A 23,253-nucleotide genomic window follows, 5' to 3' on the forward strand; every position below is an offset into this window, starting at 1 on the left:
GCATGGTCGACTTTTACTATTCCTTTACTATGGAGTCTTAATAACTGGCTGCAAAACCCTTCTGAATTCATGCTTTTGAAGAACTTTTGTGAGTTTTTTCAATGCATACTTCCAGCTGATGAGGGTTTTTTTTTTTTTGTAGTACTTACTGAAAGAGCCTAACCTTATTTATCAGCTGTTGGATATGACCCAGAAAACTCTTATTTTTACCTACTTGAAATCATGCTGTAATTTTGAGGGAAGAAATAAATTATTTTTTTTTTTCTTGCCAAACAAGGATTTTAAAAAGGGTGCTTGCTCATCCAGGGAGTCTTGCAGATATGTTCTATTTCTGTGCAAGCTCTTCCTCATCCACATTTTTGACATTTCTTGATGTAGTTTTTGCTGTGCTATACATTGAACCCTTAAGTGACTCTCGGTGTCATAGAGTCTAAGCTCTTTTTAGTACTTCACTAACATGACTGACTAGTTTCTCTGGTCTTTCAGGAAAAGGCTTGTTTTGATGTGTCTTTGGCTTTGAGTTGTTTGTGGACACTGCTTCACACTTGTGGCAGAGTGGCAGGCTTGGAGCAGGAGGTCCAGGCTGTTCCTCACATCCTAAGGCTTTGTATCACACTTGCCAGTACTCTGTGACGCTCTGCCCTGTGGCATAGAGTTTGTTCAGCCTGAACAGAGAAGCTTCTGCTATAATCTTCCTTCTGGAGTTTTTTTTAAATTCTTTTAGATATATTTGGTCTCAGTCTTGGAAAAACTAAAGTTTAGGACCAAGGCTGCAAGTGTGACTGTCATTATGAAGGAACCAGAATGGAAAGCCAGAAGAGGTAGCTGGGTTGACAGAAGGATGTTGTGGTGGTAGGGATTTTGTAAATGCCACCTCTTACTGTTGCAATCTAATCTGATCAAGCTGTAAATAATTGTTTTCTTCCAGGATGGGTTGAGGTCTCCTAGTTGGCAGCAGACTCCACAGTTGACACAATACAGGGCAGATGTTGTTATTACTTAGGAAGATCCCTAAACTAAGAACTCCAGCAGTGGGTTGTGGATGCATACCTTTAATTTGGCCAGGTTTGTGCCTTTACCTCTGCTCTGAGTCAGCTTCAGCAGCTGTTAATCATCTTTGCATTGCCTCTGTCAAGCACAAGGTTTTCTGGGAAGGAGAGAGAGGAATTGCTGTTCACCAGTGCCAGTGAACATGGCACATGTGGGGTGCTCAGCCCTGGGAGGGACAGGTTTCTGCAGTGACTGCGTTACCCTAGCTCCGCGCGTGGAGGGAAGCAGCGCAGGGACTTGGCAGGAGCACAGCCTGATTCCTCATCAGAGCAAGTTGGGAGGTGCTGCTCTGTCTTACTCTTGGGAGCACCTGCCTCTGCCAACACCATCCTGCTCCCCTCTGAGATAAACAGGTGCCTGGGAACGGACTCCTGCACTACTGAGAAAGTATTGGTTGCTTGTAAATGGAGATAATTGCTGTCCAGACACGAGAGGACAATGTCAGCAGTACCCTTCTGGCACTGGAAGGGTATCACTGCCTCCATCAGGTGTTTCATGGACTCATAAGCTCTGGAACAAGCAGGTCCCATGAGCTCCCATACTGTGAGACCCTGGAGCAGGAATCTGCTTGACAGTTTATCTTCTTCTGCCGTGTCTAGTCTCGTACTTTCTTGAATTTTCCTTACAGTACTTTCTTTGTTTTGAACTGACTCAGATTCCTTCTTTGGTGAGCTGTTTTGCTGGTGCTGTGATCTTTCTAAGAGATAGCAAATACTTTGTTTACTATAAGCTCTATGCAGTAATTCATGTGGTTACACTGTGAAACAGAGAAGTCCTTCTGGAGCTTGTTTCCACACCCACCCATTCATCTGTGCCCTTCTCCCCATTTTCAGTACACGGCTTCAGCATGTCACGTTGGCATGATGTCATACAAAGCCAGCAGATTTGTCATTAAAAGCCTTGTCATCAATAGATGACTGTTTGTATTTTCTGCCTGCCTGAAACTGTTTTATACTTACTAACCCAGTAATTATGAGTGTGCTGCCTTTGGAACAGGTTGGTTTCACTGCCCCACCTTTTCCATGGGCAATTACAAGGCAGTGCCAATGGGGAGCAGGGGATATTCATTAGCCTGGATGAGACTTGTCTCCCTCAGCCAGCTCACACAAATGTGCTCCGCCTGCCCCTCCCCACATGGGCGGTAGCCCAACACTGGGCAGCCTTTGGAGACCATGAATTTGGGTAATATTTGTGGTGCACCTCTTTAGGGACTTGTGTAAGAAGGATGCAGAAGTAGAGCATTGCCTCAAAATGGCTGATAAAATGCTCTTTTGTGCAGCTTCAGTTGAACCTGAGCAGAACGATGTCAGGGTTTTCTTATCATGTAAAGTGATGCCGTTCTTCTGGGCCGCTGGATTGCTCGACTGCTTTTGATTGTCTTGTGGTAATTGAATAGCTGTGCTGTGTAACCTGTGCTGAAGGAATCAGGGCTGTTTATTCAGCAAACAGATGTCCTGCTTTGTGGTGTGCTTACATTGTTCCTGGCTTGCGTCTTTCATTAGTTAATGTTGCCAACTAGCCAGGCTATCATCCTTGCACTGATCATTTTGCGTTTGCAAATGCGTTTCCATGTCGCAAGGGGAGATTTGGAAGCTTGCAAAATTTGCAAAGTAATTCCATTGATCTGTCAGGAAAGAGTCTGTCAGTAGACCAGGGTTATCCCTGCCACATCCTGTGCTGCAGTACATCAAACCAGCAGATCTGGGCAGGATCAGTTTAGCCCTGGTGACGTAAACTGGGTGTGATCCCAGCCTATCTCACCGAAATGGGTAAGGAACATGTGAAATAGCTTTTGCTTTGTGTATCCTGCTCCTGTGCAATGCTGACCACAGTCAGACACACTTATCAGAGATCTCTCTGCCCTCAATCCATTTCCTGGCTTGTCCCTAGTACCACACACTCCTGAGTGGTTTCAGATAGCTGGCAGAACTGAAAACAAAGCAGCTTTGTGTTTTAATCATCCCTACCGAGACCCTAAAATTGATGTTGATCTGGAAGTTCCTCAGCTGATGCAGGCTGGCGGCAGCCAGTGGCCCAGATAAGCCATTTCCAGCCCTGTATAAGGCCCAATATCTCACTTGAAAGGAGTTGAAAACACCCCTTCCAGTGGGGCAGTGGTTTTGATAGATTGTAAGAGATTTACCCTTGCAGCTGTAACTTTAATGTATAGAAAAGCTACTTTTTCCTAGTTTCAAATTATATTTGGTACCATTTTTTTAACTCTCCCTCAGCAGTCTGAACAACTGGACTCATGATAGTAAGCAAGCCTGGCTTTTATAGGAAGAAGAATGTGACAAATAACTCCCATAAACATGTTTACAGTTTGCACTATCATTTCTAAAATACCATTTCCTATGTTGACACAGAGGAAATAAATAGTGATGGGGAAGGTTTTACAGGTGCCAAGTCAGGATATGACTCCCCCCACAACACAACTGCTTGGCTGCAAGAATAGTGAGTGCTGTACAGTGTTTGTGCTGGTAGCAATTTGATATTCAGCTCCTCCAACTTTTCTGTCCTGCGAGAGATTACAAGTTTTCAGCAAAATCCTGGGGGTAATCCTGCAGGATTCAGCTGTCAACAGCTGTGCTCACCACAGACTCCTCTGCAGGCATTTTTTTGCAAGCAGCTGTTATCTACACACCATTCCATGCTGGGGCTGATCCGTCCTTCTTGTAAGACGTAAATTGTAATTGCCTCTGTGTCCCTTATCATCACTTGATATTTCGAGTGATGCAGAAAATAAGGACACACTGAGGGGTATGTCTCTCACAGCAGCATCCTCAGAACAGGTAGTTTTCTGGGGAGCTGGGGAACAAGCCATGTAATTGCAACTGCTTTAAAGGAGGTCTCAGCTCCAGTTTGGGGCTGTGGGAAAGGTTTCTTACCTTAGCTTTTCCCTTAAAGATGAGAAATGTATGGCACAAAAGAGCTTTATGAGAGCAGGGGTTAGATTTCTGTCACTTCAGAAAGAAAATTAGCAAAGGGAGCTGTCAAGTGAGAGGAGATATCCTCTGCCCATGCTGTCATGCTAGATGCCAGAGGGACATTCCTGTCTCCTTGGTGACTACAGCTAGCAAGACCTTAGCCTGGTTGAAAATTTTCCAAGTTTCGGTTTGTAACTGCAAAACCCACTTGTTTGTTCTTTTCTCTCCTTTTGTTTCCCTCTCCTTTCCTTTCCTCCTGCTTCTCTCCTCTATTCCTCTTCCTCTCATTTCTGCTACTGCTGTTGTAGTTCATGGAGGCAGTTAGAGCTTGCAGTGCCCCCAAAAATCCTGTTGTGCCTAGATTTTGCTTGCTCTAACCTAGTGTCTACCTTCTGAAAGTACTGAAACTCAGAAATAAAAACTGGTTTCGATGGTATGCACTTGAAAGCAGATTCATAGCCTGTTCTTATGCGCTTTGAAGGCACACTGGCTATCCTTGAATAAAACCAAGTGCTGACAACCTCATTTTCTCAAATAAGAGCATCCTGGTATTGGCTGGAACAGGAGGTTGGCTGTTACTGACAAGCTCCGTGTGCAGACAAGTTAGTACAGTGAGCAGGGGCTGAAAGGAGTCGAGGCATGACTGAGCCTCATAATTATACCTAGATTAGACTTTTGCCTGAGGGCAAGGCACGGCAAGAACAGCTCTGAACTCCTATCGTGGTCTGTAGTGTTTGAACACAGACACATCCCTTGCTGTCCCAGTGAAGTCAGCAGTGCCAAGCCCGGCTGGAATGAAGCCCTGTTATCTCTACAGGAGTCTTGCTGACAGGGCAGGCGTGGGCTTGTTCTGGGCTGTGCTCTGCACTGTGACCAGCTCAGGTTTTCTCCAAAGCCACTTTTTCAGGAGGGTTTTGGGGAGCTGCCAGAACCACACAATACAGGGGAGACCTGGAGTGGTTGAGGCTGCCCATTTCATGATGGTACAGGTACATCTTGGACCACCTCTGGAGAAGGTGCTTGTCTTCCTCTTGAACTAGATCCCTGGATGTTCTGACCTTGTCCCCAGTACATGTCTCCTGAAGCTACCATGGAACTAACAGCAGGTGAACTCCAGCCTCTGGGTGTCTGAGGTGTCATCAGAGACCAGCTGTCAGATTTCCCTATGCATCTCATCACAGTGATGTGACCTGGGATTACAGCCTCCTGGAGTCACACTGCTGCCCTGAAACACCAGTGCTGCCTCTGTGTTTGATTGACAAGGGATCAAGCAAGTCCTTGTTTGGTAGATGCAGGCATGTCAGCACTGCTTGCTGGAGTTCTGGTGGTTCCAGGCTCCAGGCATGCATGGAAACTGGGCTGTACTGGTACCAGTGCTAGCCCAGGAAACATGCTGTGGCTCTGACTGTGAAGGGTGCACCATTTCTGTACTACTGTCATTTGCCACAGTAGTTTTGGGGCTTGTGTGCAGTTAAGAGGGAAAAGACTGTGCAGTGCATGAGCCTTGCGTGGCTGGCTGTGCCTGTCTGTGTCCTGCACAGTGTGGGGTGTGGGTGCTGAGGATCATGATGTGGTGGCACCCTGTGCCCTCTGTTCAGCTGATGAGTGCCCAGTGTTCTCACCTGGGCTCCCTAATGACTTGGTCTTGCAGGGGGTGGATGGTGTGGGAGCAGCATTGTATTTAACTTTGGAGTGTAGGAAAGGCTTGAGCCAAGAGCTCTGGTACAGCAGATGCAGTTTTGCTGCTGGGTGTTTGTAATCAGTGTCTCTGTTGTACTCAATGAAGTCAAGGTTAGATGATCTGTGGCTCATCTCAAACTGCTAATTTTGATTGAACAGTCACTCCAGTGCAGCAGACTGGTTGTGTACCTGTGGATCAGACACTGTGAAGGACTCTGTGGTCTCTCTCCTGTCTGGTCAGGGACCATTGCAGACAGGAAGAGATTTCTTGTATGAATGCTGGTTTCAGTTTGCTTTTACCTATGTGCTAAGCATCTGCACAGACTTTGGATGAAGTTAACTGGGTGATACTTAGCACAGTGCATTCTTTGTAAAATCATGTGCAAACCAGAAAATACTGTCTATGGTAATTGTAGTGATTAGATTAGATCACTTCAGGGTTTCAGCCTCCCCAGAGTAAACATCTGTTTTCAGTACCCTAAATGGCAAAGTGCTGCACTACAGGTAAACTTGGCCTTAATCCAAGAGACTGTCATTATCTACTGCTTTTTCTACAATTCCTCCTTTGCTTTTAAGTCTATACCATGTTGTACTTTTGTGTGTACCCTTCTTTTGTTTCTTTTCAGCCATGTAGGAGTATACATTGTGGTTGCTCGGTATTGAGTGCTTCTTTTGCTTGCTGTTGAACGCTGGTGCTGGTGTCATTCCAGTTAAGCTCTATGTACCTTTTGTCTCTGAAAAACAATGGAGAGCAAATTTTAAAAGAACTAGTTTTCATAGTACATTTCATTTAAAAAAAAAAATAATTCCATTTATGTTTGCTGATGGTAGAGGTTTCTCAGGAGGTCGATCTGGGAGACAAAATAGTTCGTGCTTTTAATAAACATCAGGAACCTTTTTTCCTGTAGAAAACCTTGAATGCTTCATAGTCACTCTCATCTAAATGATATTCCCAGGCATTTTTTTATTTGTTTCTAGCAGATGTTGCCTTGTGCTACAGTCTTGATTTGCAAACAAGTCAAGGGTCTTTGGAACTCTCTTGAGATCTTTGTTAGACACATGTAAGATTAGCTACCACAGGCCATATTCATGCTGCAGGTATGGCAGTAGAGGTAGAAGGAAGCAGCTGAGGTGACCTATTGCTAATATCTTCCTGTGAGAAGTAAGGGGTACAGATGTGCAGTGATAGCAGGAAAAATCAGATTGCAGCAAGTTCATACTCCTCTGGCACTTGGGAAGATGCTAAGATCATGTTTGTTTAAACACTGCAGTGAGCTGGGAGCCTTGCAGAATCAGATTTGCCAAAGAAGTTTGCCTAAGGTTCCTTAAAACAGGGAAAAAAGAAACACACTGAAAATAATTGAGTTTCTGGTGCTTTAAAAGCTTCTTAATGTTCTTCAAGTTGTTTTTTTTCTGCAAAAGTATGTTCTTCTGATTGCAGTTCAGGCTTAGCAGAGTACAGTACATCTTGCCACAGAATGAATAAACTAGCTCAGTTCTGCAGCTGCTATTGAATGACAATGTTGGAGCATGCCTTGGCTTATCAGTGAAGGCTGCCTAATGTATTCCACCCAGCCTACCTGAGCGTGCTCTGCAGCAACAAACCCAATTAACTGCTTTTTTCTACCTACTGTATGAATGATTTCAGCAGTTAAGGGGGTACTTTGTTTCACAGTATTGTAGTAAGCCATGCCAGAGCATGCACTGGCCATTTCTTGCACACCTCTGTTGCTTTCTACAGCCCAGAAAATGCACCAGGAGCTTGCCACAACACAGTCTGGCCAGGCGGCTCATGAGCAGAGTGTGGCTCATTAGCTTTACATTCATTAGTTTCTAAAAGCTTTCAGAATCAGATTTGGAGGCATGAGGAAGAAATTTATAGTCTATCTACCAGTGTGACAGAATGTTGCTAGTCAAAAAAAGATAAAGTAGGCCTCTCTGGACCTTTCTAAGGGGTTTTGTTGTTTAGTTGTTGTTTTTCAAGATGCCTCGAACTATTTGGTTTTGTATTTGTCTGTTATCTTCAACTCAGTCCTCCCACAAAAAGTCAAATACCTGCTTTTACTGAATTATTAACAACAATGGATGGAGCTTACGTATCAATGAAAATTATGGACGTTTCCCAAGGCAGTTGATTTAAATGGAGTTAAATTTAGTGGAAGCTTCTATTGGTGTAATGAATGCTCATTATAGAGCCTAATGTGCTTTAAGGGCTTGATAACATTCTCAGTAGGGAAGTCAGGCTGCTGTTTTCCAGCAGAGGCACAGATGCTGTATGGTGGCACTGCTGTCACTGCAACTGTGTCCCATTGCTAGGTTGGAGCGTTTTTCTTTAACCTTGTGTGTTTTTTCCTCTTGCAGAAGATCACCTCCCTGCTGGCTTCCCAACCATTGACATGGGCCCACAGCTGAAGGTGGTGGAAAAGGCCCGCACAGCCACGATGCTCTGTGCTGCCAGTGGGAACCCTGATCCTGAAATCTCCTGGTTCAAGGATTTCCTGCCTGTCGACACTGCAACGAGCAATGGGAGAATCAAGCAACTCCGCTCGGGTAAGGTAGCAAAGCAAGTAAGCCTTCCCAGCCTCCTCACTCTTCCTCCCTTTTCTCTTTACATGCTGCTATTATTTTTTCCCTGAAATGCAATTCTAAACCCAAATGTCAGTTTGCTCTGAGCTTGTTTCTTTTGTGATGTAAAAACAGTTCTTGGAGCTGATTCTCTCTGGCAGGATATCATGGCTTGTTAAAAGGAGACATTAGAGTGGACATGCCTTTTGAAACATCACCTGGATATCTTCTTTGATAGACTATCTTGATGTTGCCCCAAATCCTTGGCAGGCTCAGACATTCCACTACCAACTCAGTGGGTCTCAGATATTTTTTTAATAGGAGCACAGTGCAAATCGGGATAATGAGATACTGGCTGGGATTTTACAATCAGTGGTCATATTCAACTTTACTCCTTATACAGACTCTGCAAGACAGTGCTCTGCTTTCTGTTGAGCTTGTTGCCATCCTTACTATGTGACACCACAAGAATAAAGAAAAATCCAAAAAACAGCAATTCTGTGGATTTCAAAGGAAGGTGGACACAGTTTTAAAATACACAATTTATTTTTGATTCTTTTGTTTGACAAGCCAAATACTAGCTTTTGAAATACAGATGGTTATTTCTTGGGGGTGGCTAAGAATGCACTCATTTTAGCAAGGAATTCTTGTTTTTCTACTGCACTGTTCAGCTTCCCGGGACTGTAAAGCCCATTAGAGAATTAAAGAAAATAAAATGTTGCTTTATTCACTGATGAAGTGGATTTCCCCAGTGTGAATTAGAGTGGCTGTTTAACAGTGCACAGCACGACTACACGGCAGCTTTAGTCTGGGGGAAAAAAGCCCCCAGTGCCCTACACAAAGTACAGAAGGGACCAGAGCTGGAACAACTTTGGTCTAGAGAGATCTCATGCTTAAGGATGAAGCAGACCGCCTTGCCTGGCCACAATTATCTCTGGGCACTCAAAAGCCATTTGTTACGACTGCTTGCTGCCAGGGAATCACCATCTTCTTCTAACCAAGGTGAACGTCTTGAAACATTTCCCCATAGCAGGAGCCTTCTGCATACATTTGATGATGCTTGGATGATAAGTAGGTTTGTACTTGGAGGAGTGGGTAAGTGAGACATCACTCTCAGCAAAAATAGAACCCAGCCTGACACTCCTGATCCCACCTTGATGTACCAGTGAACGCTAATTATATATTGCATTTATAGTTTTTGAAATTTCCCAGTGACCTTTAGTTTATCTCCCCCGCAACATGGTTTAATCTTGATCTGTTTGTGCTGGAAGAAAATATCACACTTGTTAATTATTCTGAGAAGCTTTAGGAAGCAGCAATAGGAACGTGCACATGGATGTGTTTCACTTCATAACTGACTAAATCAGCATCAGAAATTACCATAAATGAGCAGCAAGGCAGCCTCTGATGCACTTGCTGTACGTTCTCCAGCCTCCTTTTCACAAGCACTTGGCTGCCTCTCTACCAGCTGCTTCACAACTTTGGTGAGATGGAAAGTTTAAAAACAAACGAGTAAAGCCTGTCACAGTGTCCAAGTTTTGATTCCTATTCGCTGTTCTTGAGCAACATCTCAATTGAATATTTCACGTGGGATTCAAACTCTAGAGCTGGCTGCTTACAGAAGACACAGTAATTACCAAGGGAGGTGTCAAGGGAACCTTTTAGAAATCAATGAGCAGCACACATCCTCAGACTCACAAAAGAAATTGATTAGCTCTCTAATGTAGTATGGGAGGTTTCTACAGTTCAGTGCAAGAGACTTCTAAATATGAGTTTGAAGTTTTGTTTTCAGGGATCTGGTGCTATGATGCCAAGACTCACTAAGGCTCTGCTCCACCCTGGCATGAGTGGGGAACATGACGTTCGTGGCTTCTCATGGGCCAGAGATTAAACTCCCCTTTGCATTTGTGGCTTTTTCCTTTATTTGTAGTGGACATAAAGTAGGGCCTGCACTTTGAAGTGCCTGAGTCCCACTTAGGTGACTGCAGCACTCTGTATGAGCAATGTGATGGCTTGGGCAGTTTCCCATTCATTCTGCAAGGTGTTAATTGAGCTCTCCAACACTACACTGTAGTTAGACAGAGTTGCTTTTCAAAGAAAAGAGTATTTAAATAGATACCTCATTATATGGTAGAGTTTAATAGTTTGCAAAGTTTCTGCTCCATTAAGATCGTATCTTATAGTCATGCTGGCATATCTGCATGAATGTCAGTTTATACTATCTCAATCTAAATATACGCTCATTTAATTTTGTTTAATTAAAACCCAATAAAAGCGAGACAGATGTAATATAGTTAAAATAGCTGCAGCACATTGTGAGCCCAATACTGTGTATATAGTGTCCGACCTTCAATGAGTACATAATATATTAGTATTCAGATGTACGAAATACAGGTCACGAAGGTCAAAGCAGCTTTGGAGTCTGACGTAGAGAGGGGGTTGAGGGATGGTTCTGTTTCTTTGGGCTCCTTGAATGGTATAAATAATTAGGGGTAAAGAAGCAGCATGTTTGGGAAAGGTGCTCTTTTCTGACACTCACAGTTATGTGGGCTGGCAGTGCTCTGGGGGCTTCAGGCAGGTCTTTGAACTTACATTCAGTCAGATCATGTGCCCCAGGGGGCTCTGAACATCAGTTGATAGAGTTCTGTTCATCAAGGTACTAGAGTTTGTGGTTTAAGACATCCGAGCCACCATCAGGCTTTTTTAACCCCAGCAAACTGGTGTCTTTGTCAGGAGCAAATGGACAGTTAATAAATTTGCCTTGTATCCTACTCTCCGTGATTTAGTAATTATATCTATATGTGTGTATATGCTTTTCCTATTACACTTTCTGACAACATAACTCTATATTTGGAGAGCTTTTTTAACTATTTCTCACCATTGTTTAGGTTTTTCTTCCCAAGTAAAGCTTAATTATATTTTAAGTCCAGTTCTTGGGTAGTTTTGCAAGTAAATGTTAGCCTAACAGCTGTAGAGAACACAAAGAAATCTGGGGTTTCATCTTTATTTTCCCAGATCGAGGCAAAAGCAAGGTCTCTGAGTCATGCTGGTTGTAGCAAATTCTCCCTTGTTCATCTTGCTAATACTTCCCACCTCTTGTGGGGAGGTTGCTGCTCTGCAAGTGCAGTGACTCAGGACAACTCCCTGTTCTTCCCCCGGGGGTGTGGAGCTTCACTCATTGCCTCAGTCAGTGACACAGGAGCTAAGGCCAGCTCTGGGCTGGGAAACCTCCCCAGCATGCTAACATGTTTAAAATACATTTGGCTGAACTGATTTTAAAACTGTCCAGGTACAGGTGATGACACACGTGAGTTCTGGCGGCCAGAGACAATGCTGCACCTCTAACTGTATTTTAATGATGTGGTGGAAGCTCTCTCACTATAGATCAGATTGTGCCGATGCTTTACAGTTCTTCTGTACAGATTCTTGGATCAGAAGCTCCTGAGGACTTTAAAGCAACTCTGTTAGAATTCATACTCTCAAAGCTCTTGAATGTCTCCAGTGATTTTCATAGCTGAAGAATTGTTCTTCCACCTTGCTCTTCAGAAAACCTATGAACAAAATGTCAAATTAGAATAAGTAGCTATTCTGACTGCTAACATAACTCTTTGCCATGTGAGAAAACTCTAGAAGTTCAGAAAACATTATCTTTCATCTAATAGAGAACTTGGTGTGACAAAAAGTATCATTCTCTTTTAATCACTTTCAATTAACTGAGTTACAGAACCATGCCCTAGATCCTAGAGCGACTTTCAGACAATTAACTGCAAGTTAAGTATTAGAGAGGACTCTGCAGGTGACTTCAGTCACTCTCTGGAAAAGTAGCACAGTAACACAGAAGCAGAGGGAGCTGGCTCACCATATCACCTTACTGCATTTGGGCTCAGCAAGCATTTTCATTTAGGCTTGACCCTATCAGTAGAAGCACTACTTACTTGGAAACAAAAGGAGTACCCAACATGCACAGAGCTAACATGCAGAAAGAGGTGGTGCCTCTTTGTCTCAGTGAAGTGGCCATGATGTCCATATCCTGCTTCACTGCTAATACCCAGCAGTCAGTATCCATCAGATGTTCAGCTCTTAGCAAGGAACAGCTTCAAGTCCAGATAAGCATTGACTTGGGACAGATGTAAAGACAGCCTAAATGAATGGAGATTGGGTAGTTTTATCCACAGGGATCAGGCAACCCACACAAGGATGGATGCTCTCTCAGAAAGGACTGACTGGAAAAGGGTTGAAGCAATATAGTGGCCAACAACAGCCAGTTGACATTTGAAGTTTTGTCTCCTGGAAGAACCTAACTGCGCACCTGGGTCATACTGCGTGAGACACACACAGCAGTTGTGGAATACCTTCAGGCTCCCTGTGGCACCTGGTGGCAAATAGTCTTCCACTTTAGAAAAGAGTTTCCCCATAACCTATGCTAGGAAGTAGCCAAAAGCACTGTCAGAGTTCTCTGGGATCCAGTGTTGCACTGCTGCAGTGCTCAGTTGCAGCTAGCACGAGCTTTGGTTTCTCTGCTGATGTTGCTTTGGAGTGATTTTTTGGTGGTTTAGGTTCCTACAAGGATGGTATGTCAGTAATGTGAGTTTGTCAGCAAAGTCCCTTCTCCAACAGAACTTCCACATGCTAGGAAATACTGACACAGATAACCCCAGGGGTTTTTCCAGTATATCATCCCGTGTTTTTTTCTTGCTTTGAGTGTCTGACTGGATGCTTCCAGGACATACAGAATATCAGGTCAGCACACACTCCTTACTGAGGTGAATGTGTGGGGTGTTACTCGGTGTCTGTTATCATGAAAAGGAAACTCTCCTTCCTTATGAGTGTTTCAAACCTTTCAAACACAAGGAATTTGGTTTGAAGTTCGATCTTGGGGTGCCCTTTGCATAAAGCAGCCTGGTGATCAGAGGGCACAGGTTGGCCTCAGTAACCTTTGGAATGATGACACTTCCATCACTTGATGGTCTCTTCCTTTGGCACTCTGTGGCCTGTGCACTGTGATTTATCCTTTTGAGGGGCACCCCAAAAGGACAGCAGCCAGAGATGAATCATCATATGATGTGGAGGATAAAGGGAAACTTAATTTTTTTCCTTCTGGATGAGGAAATTTGCGGTCTGTATGAAAAGCCTTGTGCACACTCTGTAATGGTGTCCTCTGAGTGAAAAGTGAATGTCTTAACTTCGCAATAGTGACAGAGACATGAAACAAACACTGCAGTAAATAGAGCCAGCCTCTCCGTTGCTTCCACAAGGGTTGGGTTGCGTTCAGAAGCCAGGAGAATTGGGATTTTACTAATGAAAAAATTAGCTGTCCACGTTTAACATTTTAGGGAATCTGCTTCAAATATGCAGTTGTTTCTAGAGCTCTGTGTAGACAATTGCATAATAGAGAAAGGATTGAGCCTCTGCAGGGAGTAGATAAAAAGATTTCCTGCAAATCTTTTCAGTTCTAGGACAGAGCAACAAACCCTATTTCAGCCAGATGAGAGATAAGGGGGTCATGTTTTCAGCCCCTTGGGCTTGTGCTCAAAGTCATTGCACCTGCATTCCTGTGGGAAGTGACACATCGTGGTGATGCTTTCCCTAACTCTGAAAATTGGAAGGCATGGGTTGGGGGGACACACAACACACCAGAGTGGGAATGCCCTAGACCAAACAGGGCAAAAATATCACTTGGCAAACTTTCCAAACAGGCAAAGAGAAATAACCCTGTTTTCCATGGCTGTGCTATTCCATGCAAGTATCTCTGGGTATAGCTGTTCTGTTAAGGGTAGCGGTAGATACTAAGATACATAAGTAAGCAGCAGATTATTATTCCAAGAGAGAGATTACCCACAACTTCAATCACTGCAAGATTTTTCCTGATGTTCAGTCATCTCTGGATAGAAGACATCAGAATATATAACGAGACATAAAGTTAAAATGGGATAATGTCATTTTGGCAGAGGAAAATGCTAAAATGAGTAGTTTGAATTGCACTCCTACTTCAAAAAAGGGACTCTGCCTTAAGGAAGGGTAGTTAGAAAAGAAAGAGAATAAGTATAAATATTGTAATTACTTTTTAAGAGGCAAGTTAAATGTGCTTAAAATATGCCTTCTTTGTATTTACAGAAATTCTTTTCTGTCTTTCTTTCCCATTGGGTGATCATTGTTGTGGATAATGGAATGAGCTGTAAATCTGAGATACACGACACTCTTGTATGCATACTGGTATTTATTAATCAATACACTGAACATGATTTGACACACTGTGTCCTGTTTAACCCTATTTTTCTGTCTGTTTAAACTCCTCAGTTTTCTTTGGTAAGTGCTTGGTATTCAGATCCTACAAATCTGCATAAAACCAACACATACCATGAACTGCCTACAGATTCAATTTGCATGAATCTCTCCCTTATACTAACAGCCTTCATATGTGCAAATTAAGACCAAGGGGACAAAAGTGGGGATTAGAAGGGGTTCCCTGCCAATTTGCCCAGCTGGAGCTTCTGCTTCATGCTTCAGTATTGTTTGTACACCGAACTCAAGACACTGACCAGTGGAGCCTCCACTTGGTAAATACCTTGACCTCATAAAATGAACCTTTATAGATTGTTGCAACAGGATAATTTAACCTTACTCCCAGAGAAGCCCTCCTTATAAGATACTCTTCATTACAGCATGTAAAATTATCTCCAGTGCCTTATAAAGAGGGATTCCTTTCTTCTGCTAACATCCAAATTAGACAGGAACAGAGATCTGGCTAGCGTGCCATTGTTACATTACCAGAAACCACTTTGTTTCGAAATGTTTCTGTATGTTTCGAAATGTTTCTGTATGTAAAGTTAATTCTGTGTGACACCAATTTCTTTGCCAGAGGGAACCTGATGCAAGGGTTATGCGAATGTGGAGAATGACTCAAAACTGATTTATTACACTTTCCTCTTAGTTTAATGTCTTTAAGCGAGCAGATTTTGTCCCGCTGGTCATTCTAACCTCAAAGCCAAATTGCACCGAGTGCCCGCAACCATGTGCTTTCCACCCCTCCTGCCCAGCACACTCACAGTTACACAGCCCCAGGACACACCCTCCTTGTTCTGTATGAGGAGTGAAAGGGCACTGCACCATCTCCCCAAAGTGTCCTCCATCTCAACTGCTTGAACAGTGGTGTGGGTGAATGCAAGTGCTGAGGCCAGCCAGCAGTGCCACCTCGGCAGCTTAGTTTGGCCCCTGTTCATGAGGGTGGGGGTTTTGATGGCAAGATGCAGGGCTGGATGCTGCACTCCTGAAAGCAATAAGCTTTACTAACCTCCTGAGAGTGTCACTCTGACTTTTATTGCACATCAGTTTCTTTTTGTTTATTCCTGTCGCGCTAATACAAATTCTAGCTTTAAAAAAAACTTTCTGCTTTTTAGTTATAATTTTCTTCCTTTCCTCTTTGTACTAATGCTTCTCTCTAATCTTATTTGCATTCAAATTACCTCACCAGGTGGTACACCGATCAGAGGTAAGAATGCTGAAATGTGCCTCCAGTTGTCACGTCACTCCATCTCCTGTCTGCCTTGTCCCTTCTCCGGTGTTTCTCATCTCCAGCTTTTACTCTCAGCCCTAACTCTGCCAGTGCTCTCACTCATCTGCACTCTCCCACTAGTGTGTTTATTTCAGTTGGGTTTTAGCGTGATTTCTTGTAGACTCATCCATTGCAATTTTGCACTGTTGAAAGGGGGTTATTCAAAGGAAAGTTTGCAAAAGTTTGGGAAATGCTCCCAGACCTCCACCACAGAAGAGCTGACATGCTTTGCAGCTCCTGAAAGTCTCTGAACTTCCCACACAGTTGTGACCTTCTGAGGTCTTGTGTCTCAAGGGTTTCAGATGGATTGCTTTGGTATAAGGATTTGGAGGTAACATTTTCACAAGAGAATGGTCAAATTCATCTGTGCTGCTGCTGATGGTCATGAAACTCTAAGTGGAAGGAGAAAATTTCTTGAAAGGTTGAGTAAACGTGACTCTGGGATAAGGAACACCTTTGTGTTCCTCATGTTTCTCTTTTAAGTGCACTCACCCTCTAGTGTGATGGCATAGTGGAGAAGCACTGACCCAGACCCCCCTTTCTGAGCTGGACATTCCGATGTTGTTTTGCATCATTAAGGTTTGTTTTAAATAGATAAATCAGAAGTGTTGTATCTGGCTGTTTAAGCCCTCATTAATTAAACCCACCCCTGGTTTGACAGCCCAGCCCAGTCTGATGCACAGTCCCTGGGTAGTTTTCACAGCCTGTGTGCACCAGTAATGACTTTCCAATTGGAGTGTTGTTTTTTCTAGCCTAAACACTCAAAGCTGTCTCTTTAGATTAACTTTAGCATGTTAATCAGTGTTATGTGCTGAGGCCCTTCTGAATTCTCTTGTGATTTTGGTTTACCCCTCTTGATTGACCTCTGGATTTCTTGACAGAATGACTACTACCTATAAATCAACACAACCTCGTTTGTTCAGTTTTTCCCCTTCTCCCTTTTCCTCCCCCTTTTCCCTGAATCACTGCTGGAAGTTAATAATCTTATTCTTGGAACTGGTTCTGTTGCTGGGGGTTAATGTTTTCAGCTTCCGTTAAGTGATTTTAGAGTAAATGTGAATTGCTATTTGATACATATTTGCATTAAGTTGCCTTTGTAGCAAATCTGGGTCAGGGAAAAAGACTGCAAACCTTATTTTTATATGAATGGGTTTACCTATCTGTCATTCTTCCCTTTGGAACACTGGAGATTGACAGCTGTGATGTTACAAACTCCTTAAAACTATTTCTTCATCTCCTATTTCTACTGCAAATGCTAAAATGAAGTGACAGATGGAATGCTAAGTCGCCATCCGCTCTGAGCTCCCGGCCGAGCACGCTGAGTGTGCAGCCATCCCAGGGCCTCCCCTCACGCTTTGCTGCACACCCGTCCTGGCTGATGACATTAGTGACTCAGCACCAGAACCACATGGATACTTCATACGTCCTGCTTGGGAACCGATCGCATCTCTGTGGAAAGAACCATCCATCTCATAAAACATAAGTTTCCCACACCCCCACCCCCTTCCCACCCCCGTTTGAGTCCTGATGAGGTATTTTAAGAGTGTTCTTGACATTATTTAAAATATATGTGTCCTGTTTGAATGTCAAAGATGACATTTCTGTGAGAGCAAACAGAAGCCACGTGCTGCTCTCTGGCTTCTCCTAGAGGATTTCTGTCAGCCTGATGCCTTTTATTTAAAATGGAGGTCATTGAATTTCTAAAGATAACGACAGATTAGATGAAAGTGCTTTTATGATGGTGAGGTTGTGTCCATGTAGAAGTGACTGTTCTGCCATGTTCTATACCCAGCTGCACTCTTGTTCCTCATTAAGGTAAGTTTGATGCTTTGGAATCCATTAATTTGGTCTGAAAGGAAGGGTGAACTAATTACTCTTAATGAACCCTTTTGGTAATAACGTTTGGGGGGAAGGGGTGGTTTTGGTTTGATGTCATTGCTGCTGTGACTGTGTCGCTAGGAGTTGTGTGTCTGCAGTTCTTGGGATGGGTATCCAAGACGTTTCTGTCAGAGCGGCGGCAAACCCACCTGGAGGGAACAGCAGGTGTTTAGACAGAGGATGACCTGAGATATTCTATCATACACCCCTCCAAACAGGAAGAGATTTTTATCTCTAAACAAACTTATTTGACCTTACCCACACGTATTTGGTCCTTTCTGTCCGAGACATCTCTGGCTTCCCTGAAACAGGAGGAATTTCCATCCGTAATGCTGAATTTCCATCTGTAGGTTCACTCTTTACACCTCTGGGACTGCCTCAGATCGTAATTTAATCTTGAAATCCCTGCTTGTTCATCAGAAAGACACAGAGCTGGCAAATGCCTCTCAGATTAGGCAAGAGCTGGCTTCTTAAGGTGACCCACAGATAGTATCAGCAAATCCATGTTTGAGCAACTTATGCACCATTTTTATTTTGAAAGTAGAATATAAGATGTTAATTTCCAGCATTTCTCTGCAATTTAACTCACTCAACCTTTTATGAAACCTGGCTGCATTTTCCTGCTCTGGGCTGTAAGAGAGAGCAGAGTGCAGTTGTGTTTCCAGTGGGTGCTGGACTAGATTGGATACACATGAGGAGGTAAACAAATACCATCATCTCGGGTATTATCCCTTTCCAGTCAGGTTTCTTTGTTACTTTTCTGTCACCACAGGAAATATCAGAGGTTCCTATACATAAGAGTATTTCTTCCTTGCAGACGTCAGCATAGCAGAGGTCTGTCTGAATTAACTTTAGATCAGCTCACTTGGGTGTCAGAAGCTGTCTGGGAAGCCAGGTAAACACCCGCACCGACTTCTGTATAGCTCTAGCTAAACCTTTTCCAGTCCCAAGTGAAGTGGTTTAAATATAGCTCCATTATTTCAATGCTATCCTGCAAGCTGGAGCGTAAAGCTATCCAAAGAGATTAGAGGAAGCTAAAAGAATTTTGCTGTCTCTCTTTGAATATGTGTTTGTACATTTGGTTGTACTTTGTGTATTATAGGATTTTCTTCCCATTTCTTGAGCTTTTCCAGTCACCAAAAGAAAGCAAAAGAAAAACAATTTTAAAATGAGATCTACTTGTAGGAGAAGTGTCAGGGGGAGGCTGGGTGGGATAGTGCCGGGAAATGCTTGTAATGCCATGTTTCTTACTGTCACATTCAGATTGACTCATGTCCCTTTAGAAGCACACAGAGGTGTTACTGTGCTTTTGACAGTGCTGTAGTTTTGCTTCTGAGGCAGAGTCCCCTGAGATTCCCTGTACCTGCTAGTGAGAAATCAGAGCATCCTGAAACTCTCCTGTCTAAGAGGAGGCCCTGCGCTGCTGAGAATGTTGGCTCTCCTTTCCTCTGCCTGAGTCCAGCTCCTGGCAGCAGTCAGGTACCATCAGCAGCTGCCTCTGGTGCTCAGGAGAGTGATTTCTCAGCAGTGCTGCCATCCAGAACAGGCCCCTTGTATGCCAATCCCCATCCTCACAGGCATAATAACCATAATGAACACTATCAATATAAATACATTTGTACTTACCTTGTTTTGCATATTTGGCAGTGCCAATAGCTTGTGGAGACTAGGTACAATCCTCTGTACATCAGCATCTGGGAGATGCTGCTGTTATAAATTTCCAAAAGTAGGGAATATGGGAAATGGCTTATTTTCATTCTTAGTGACTCTCACATGGTCTGGTGTTTTTTTGCAGCTCCCATAGCAAGTGTTTGTTATCTCAGGCAGCAGCCAGGATGTCAGAGTCCAACTCTCCCATTGTCAGGGCTTCACATTGTTTCTTTGTCCACCATATTGACATTTATGAGTCCTTACTTGATCTGGGATTGTCTCTGACCCTGCTGCACAGCTCTCTGGGTTTTATTAGAGAAATTCTCCTTCCCTAGGAGGAAATTTTTAGCAAAAGCAATTGGGACCCACACTTGAGCATTTGTTGAAGGAACTGGCTGAGGAGGGTGCTAAGAATACTGCTGGAGGAAAAATCATGTAGTTTTTATGTGAAGGTAGTTGATGGGAAGTAGATGGAAAGAAAAGGGAGATTTTTAGGATAGCCATATGCTCTAATGTGCAGGTGGGCTAAATTTACCGCTTTGCTGAGAGGAAGAGCCCTGGTCAGGTAGTTGGGTTCATTATATCTGCATTGCAAGTCCTTTTCTTAGATGAGTGCTGTGTCTGCAGCCTGTTTTCTCTGACTCTTGGGTGACTTACAGGAGCATTTAATTCCTTGTCTGATTTTATAACCAGGGCAAAAAGTCAGTCCCCTGGTTGTCAGCCCAGAGGACTGAGGCTGTGAATGCCCTGATAGAGAAAAAGAGCTGTTTCCACTGCTGGGGATGGAGCTCCAACCTGGAGTGATACAGAAAAGCATTGCCCCAGGAGCTGTGGTGTTTGGCTCCATGTGGTGCTCTCTGGGAGAAGAGAGCACAAGCTCCCAATGAGCTACAGAGCAGGATTTCAGAGGGATCAGTTTGTACGGCAGCTCAGAGCCTTTTGTCACCTGGAGAAGAGAGTGACAAGCCCTCCATGGCACAACAGTACCCAGCAGTGCCAAAAAGCATCCCTTATCAGGATCTGCCTTCCCCATGCTTTCTCTGTGCAGGGCACTTTTTAAATGTTTCTTTTAACTACTGTCACTGCAACTAATGATTCTGCCTGAGCACAAGTATATTTGAATAGATAAGTATCTTGGAAAGCTGCTAACAGGGCTGTTGTCTGTGCCCAAGTTAAAGAGCAAAAGAAAAGCTAGGAGAGGAAAGGGAGAGGCTGGCAAGATACCAGCATAGAGTAAAGAGGAATAAAGAATCTAAAGTAAGGAATGCTTGTCAGTCAGCAGAGCTGACTCCTGCCCTCAGCCCTAGAAAACTCTGCCTTGTCACCATTCTCCCTGGCACTGGAGAGCAGCCAGGGGTTTTTCTTAGGAACTGCCAGCTCTCTGATAAGCTGAGATGTGTTATCAGGAGCAGGTCTGAGGCACAAGCAACACTGATGTGACATGGCAGTGTGGTGAGGAATTGTTCCCCTATTCCTCTGGAGCCATGCTGCAGAGGAGCAGCAGGAATTGAGTGGTGCTCAGCAGGGACAGGTTTCACTCTGATGTGCATGTGCTGCTGCAGAGCTCCCCAAGCTCCCAAACAAGCTGTTCACTGCTCCTCTTGTATCCACGTCCTGGTGGTAGATGGCCCTCATGCATCCACTGAAGCCCTGCTGTCTGATTGCATGTCAGGACTTGGCCACACAAATGGGAACAAGGCACCTGGCACAGGAGTACTGGGGGAGTCCATGTGAGAAGTCTGCAGTAACATCCTGTGTGAACAAGACCTCACTCAGCAACTTATGCAACATAAATCCCAAAGTAATGAATAAATCAGCCTTTCTAGCCCTGGTTTGCAGAGGCGCAGAAGATTATGAGATGTTGACGGGGCTAGGAATAGAAATCAGATCCTTTGTACTTGTCAAAGCAAAGAGTTCACTGCGCTTTTGAGCATCCTTGGATGCAGCTTCCATGAATTTCAGGGGAAGATGATACTCAGAACTCAGCTCTTAACTTTCCTGTACTCTATGTGTCCTGTCCACCCTAGTCATGAACCCTCCAACAGATGATCTCTTTCTTTTTCTGGGATCACTGAACTAGGGCTGAGAGCATTTTTTAGGAAGTTTTTTCCCAAGTCTCAGATGCATGTCTGCCTCCAGCTTTCTGATTCCAGAAATGTCTAAGCTTCTTAGCTTTATTCATAAATCTTTGTACTCTGAGACAGCCTACACTTTCCTGGATCCATTACTTAGTTGTAGGTTGTCCTTCAAGAAAACCCCTACAACCCCACTGACTGCAATCAGTTTACCATGATCCTTCCAGTTTCTGCTGGCTGTCAGTTGTGCTGCAAGATCTGTATGTTTGTCTAACGATGATTTATTGCACTACCTATTTTCTTTTTGTTTCGTATGAGAGGTTTGTGCTGATTTCCGTCTGCTCTGGGTTCTTGTCTTCCTCCTGACACACCACAGTTTGAATAGTTGTGCCAACCCAAAGCCAGAGTCCCTTGCCCAATGTCCCTGAGTAGTTTGTAGGCAGTTGCTGACACGTTGCATGTTTATAGTATGGTTCTAGAAATTGGTCTGTGTTGACAGGCAATAGCAGCATGTCTTTTGAAACTCCCCTCATTTTCTTCATTCTCTTTTTTTCTTTTTGCTATTGAGGCCCCAAAGATGAAAAATAGTTTGATTGACATTTAAGAGTCATGGTGATCTGAGTATAAAGGGTAAAAAAAGTACCAGTGATAGATATTAAATGGCTAAAATGGTCATATAAAAAGGTCTGTGTTTATGGCAGAATTATCTAGGGATCTTACTTTTTTTCTAGGCAGACACTACTATCGCTTGAAGCTGGCTGTTTCCAGCCCAGCCAGTTGGGTTTTTTTTTGTTAAGCTTGGGTATATTTTGCAAAAGACAGCTTTTCCCAGATAAGCTTGGTGGAAGCACTTGGAATGAGCTCTGCAGCACATGCATGCCCAAGGAATGATGAGCAGAAATTACAAAAGGAGGTAATATATGGTGAGTTCTGAGAAAATCTTCCTGACAGAGAGCATAACCAGACAGTGGCATCAATTCCTTGAGGAAGTAGTGAAAGACCTATCACTTGGCACATTTAAAATGGGATTGGACACAAGACAAGCACATTTACAACAGGGAGCAATCCTGCCCTGGTCCCCAGGGATGCACAAGGTAACCTAATAGGTCTTTTCCATTTCTAGATTCTCTGATTCTCTGTATCTTGTCAATGCTGGGAAACTTTGTCCTGCTCCACTGCCTATCATGCTGATGTCTGCTTGAAGATACTTTTCCCAGACACGGTGTAGAAATTCACTGTTGTCCCTGAATTAAGCAGCAGAGCTCTGTAGGCTTCAGCCTGCGGCTGTCCGGAGAGTGCTATGGCCAGGCAAGCTGGCAGATCCTTTTGTTGGTAGGTGGAAAGACTTTCTGCAAACGAGCTTTCTCTGTCTAGTTGAAGCCTCATTTCCAGCGCTAATGCAACAATAGGGAGGACTCTCTAGATCATTTTTATTATATGGCAGAACCCAGGGAACTTCATTTTTCCCCATGACATATAGGCTTATGCTACAGTCTCAATTTATCCTTCTAAATAATGTAGGTGGCAGTGCTTGATTCACATTAGTTTTTCTTCTGTTCTGATGATATGAAAAACTGAGTTTGACCTTTGCAGCTTGAACCAGCAAGAAGGGAGAAGGCAATTTCACCAGCTATTCTCAGTGCGGCTCTCAGTGGTCATTTTGAACCGTGGTGGGCAGAAATGAGTTCAGATCATTACAAGCAAAGGGGTTAACATTTTTTAGTTTAGTATATGGTTTGTGAGCAGAGTTCCCTTCTTGCAGGCAGTGCTAACCAGCAGAATTTGAGCACTTGGAGGCACTTAGAAAATTATTCCCACAATGCCTGGAGAAAAGGGGCTGAGCAGCAGCCACTTCAGTGTCTGGCCAGAGGCCACA

At 43.7% G+C, this 23,253-nt stretch overlaps 1 protein-coding gene across 9 annotated transcripts in view; it reads left to right on the forward strand.

The window, feature by feature from the left end:
• PTPRF (protein tyrosine phosphatase receptor type F) overlaps nucleotides 1-23,253 on the forward strand; it is a 376,425-nt gene that overhangs the window by 261,865 nt on the left and 91,307 nt on the right. For all 9 annotated transcript variants that reach the window (XM_088060645.1, XM_088060644.1, XM_088060649.1 and 6 more), the window contains one exon: nucleotides 8,019-8,207. In XM_088060645.1, coding sequence (XP_087916771.1) covers nucleotides 8,019-8,207 — 189 coding nt within the window. The remainder of the gene's footprint in view (nucleotides 1-8,018; nucleotides 8,208-23,253) is intronic.

Source organism: Pseudopodoces humilis, chromosome 10 (assembly GCF_049639895.1).
Source record: "Pseudopodoces humilis isolate 2021_Gansu_Grassland_sample_001 chromosome 10, ASM4963989v1, whole genome shotgun sequence".
NCBI lineage: Eukaryota > Metazoa > Chordata > Aves > Passeriformes > Paridae > Pseudopodoces > Pseudopodoces humilis.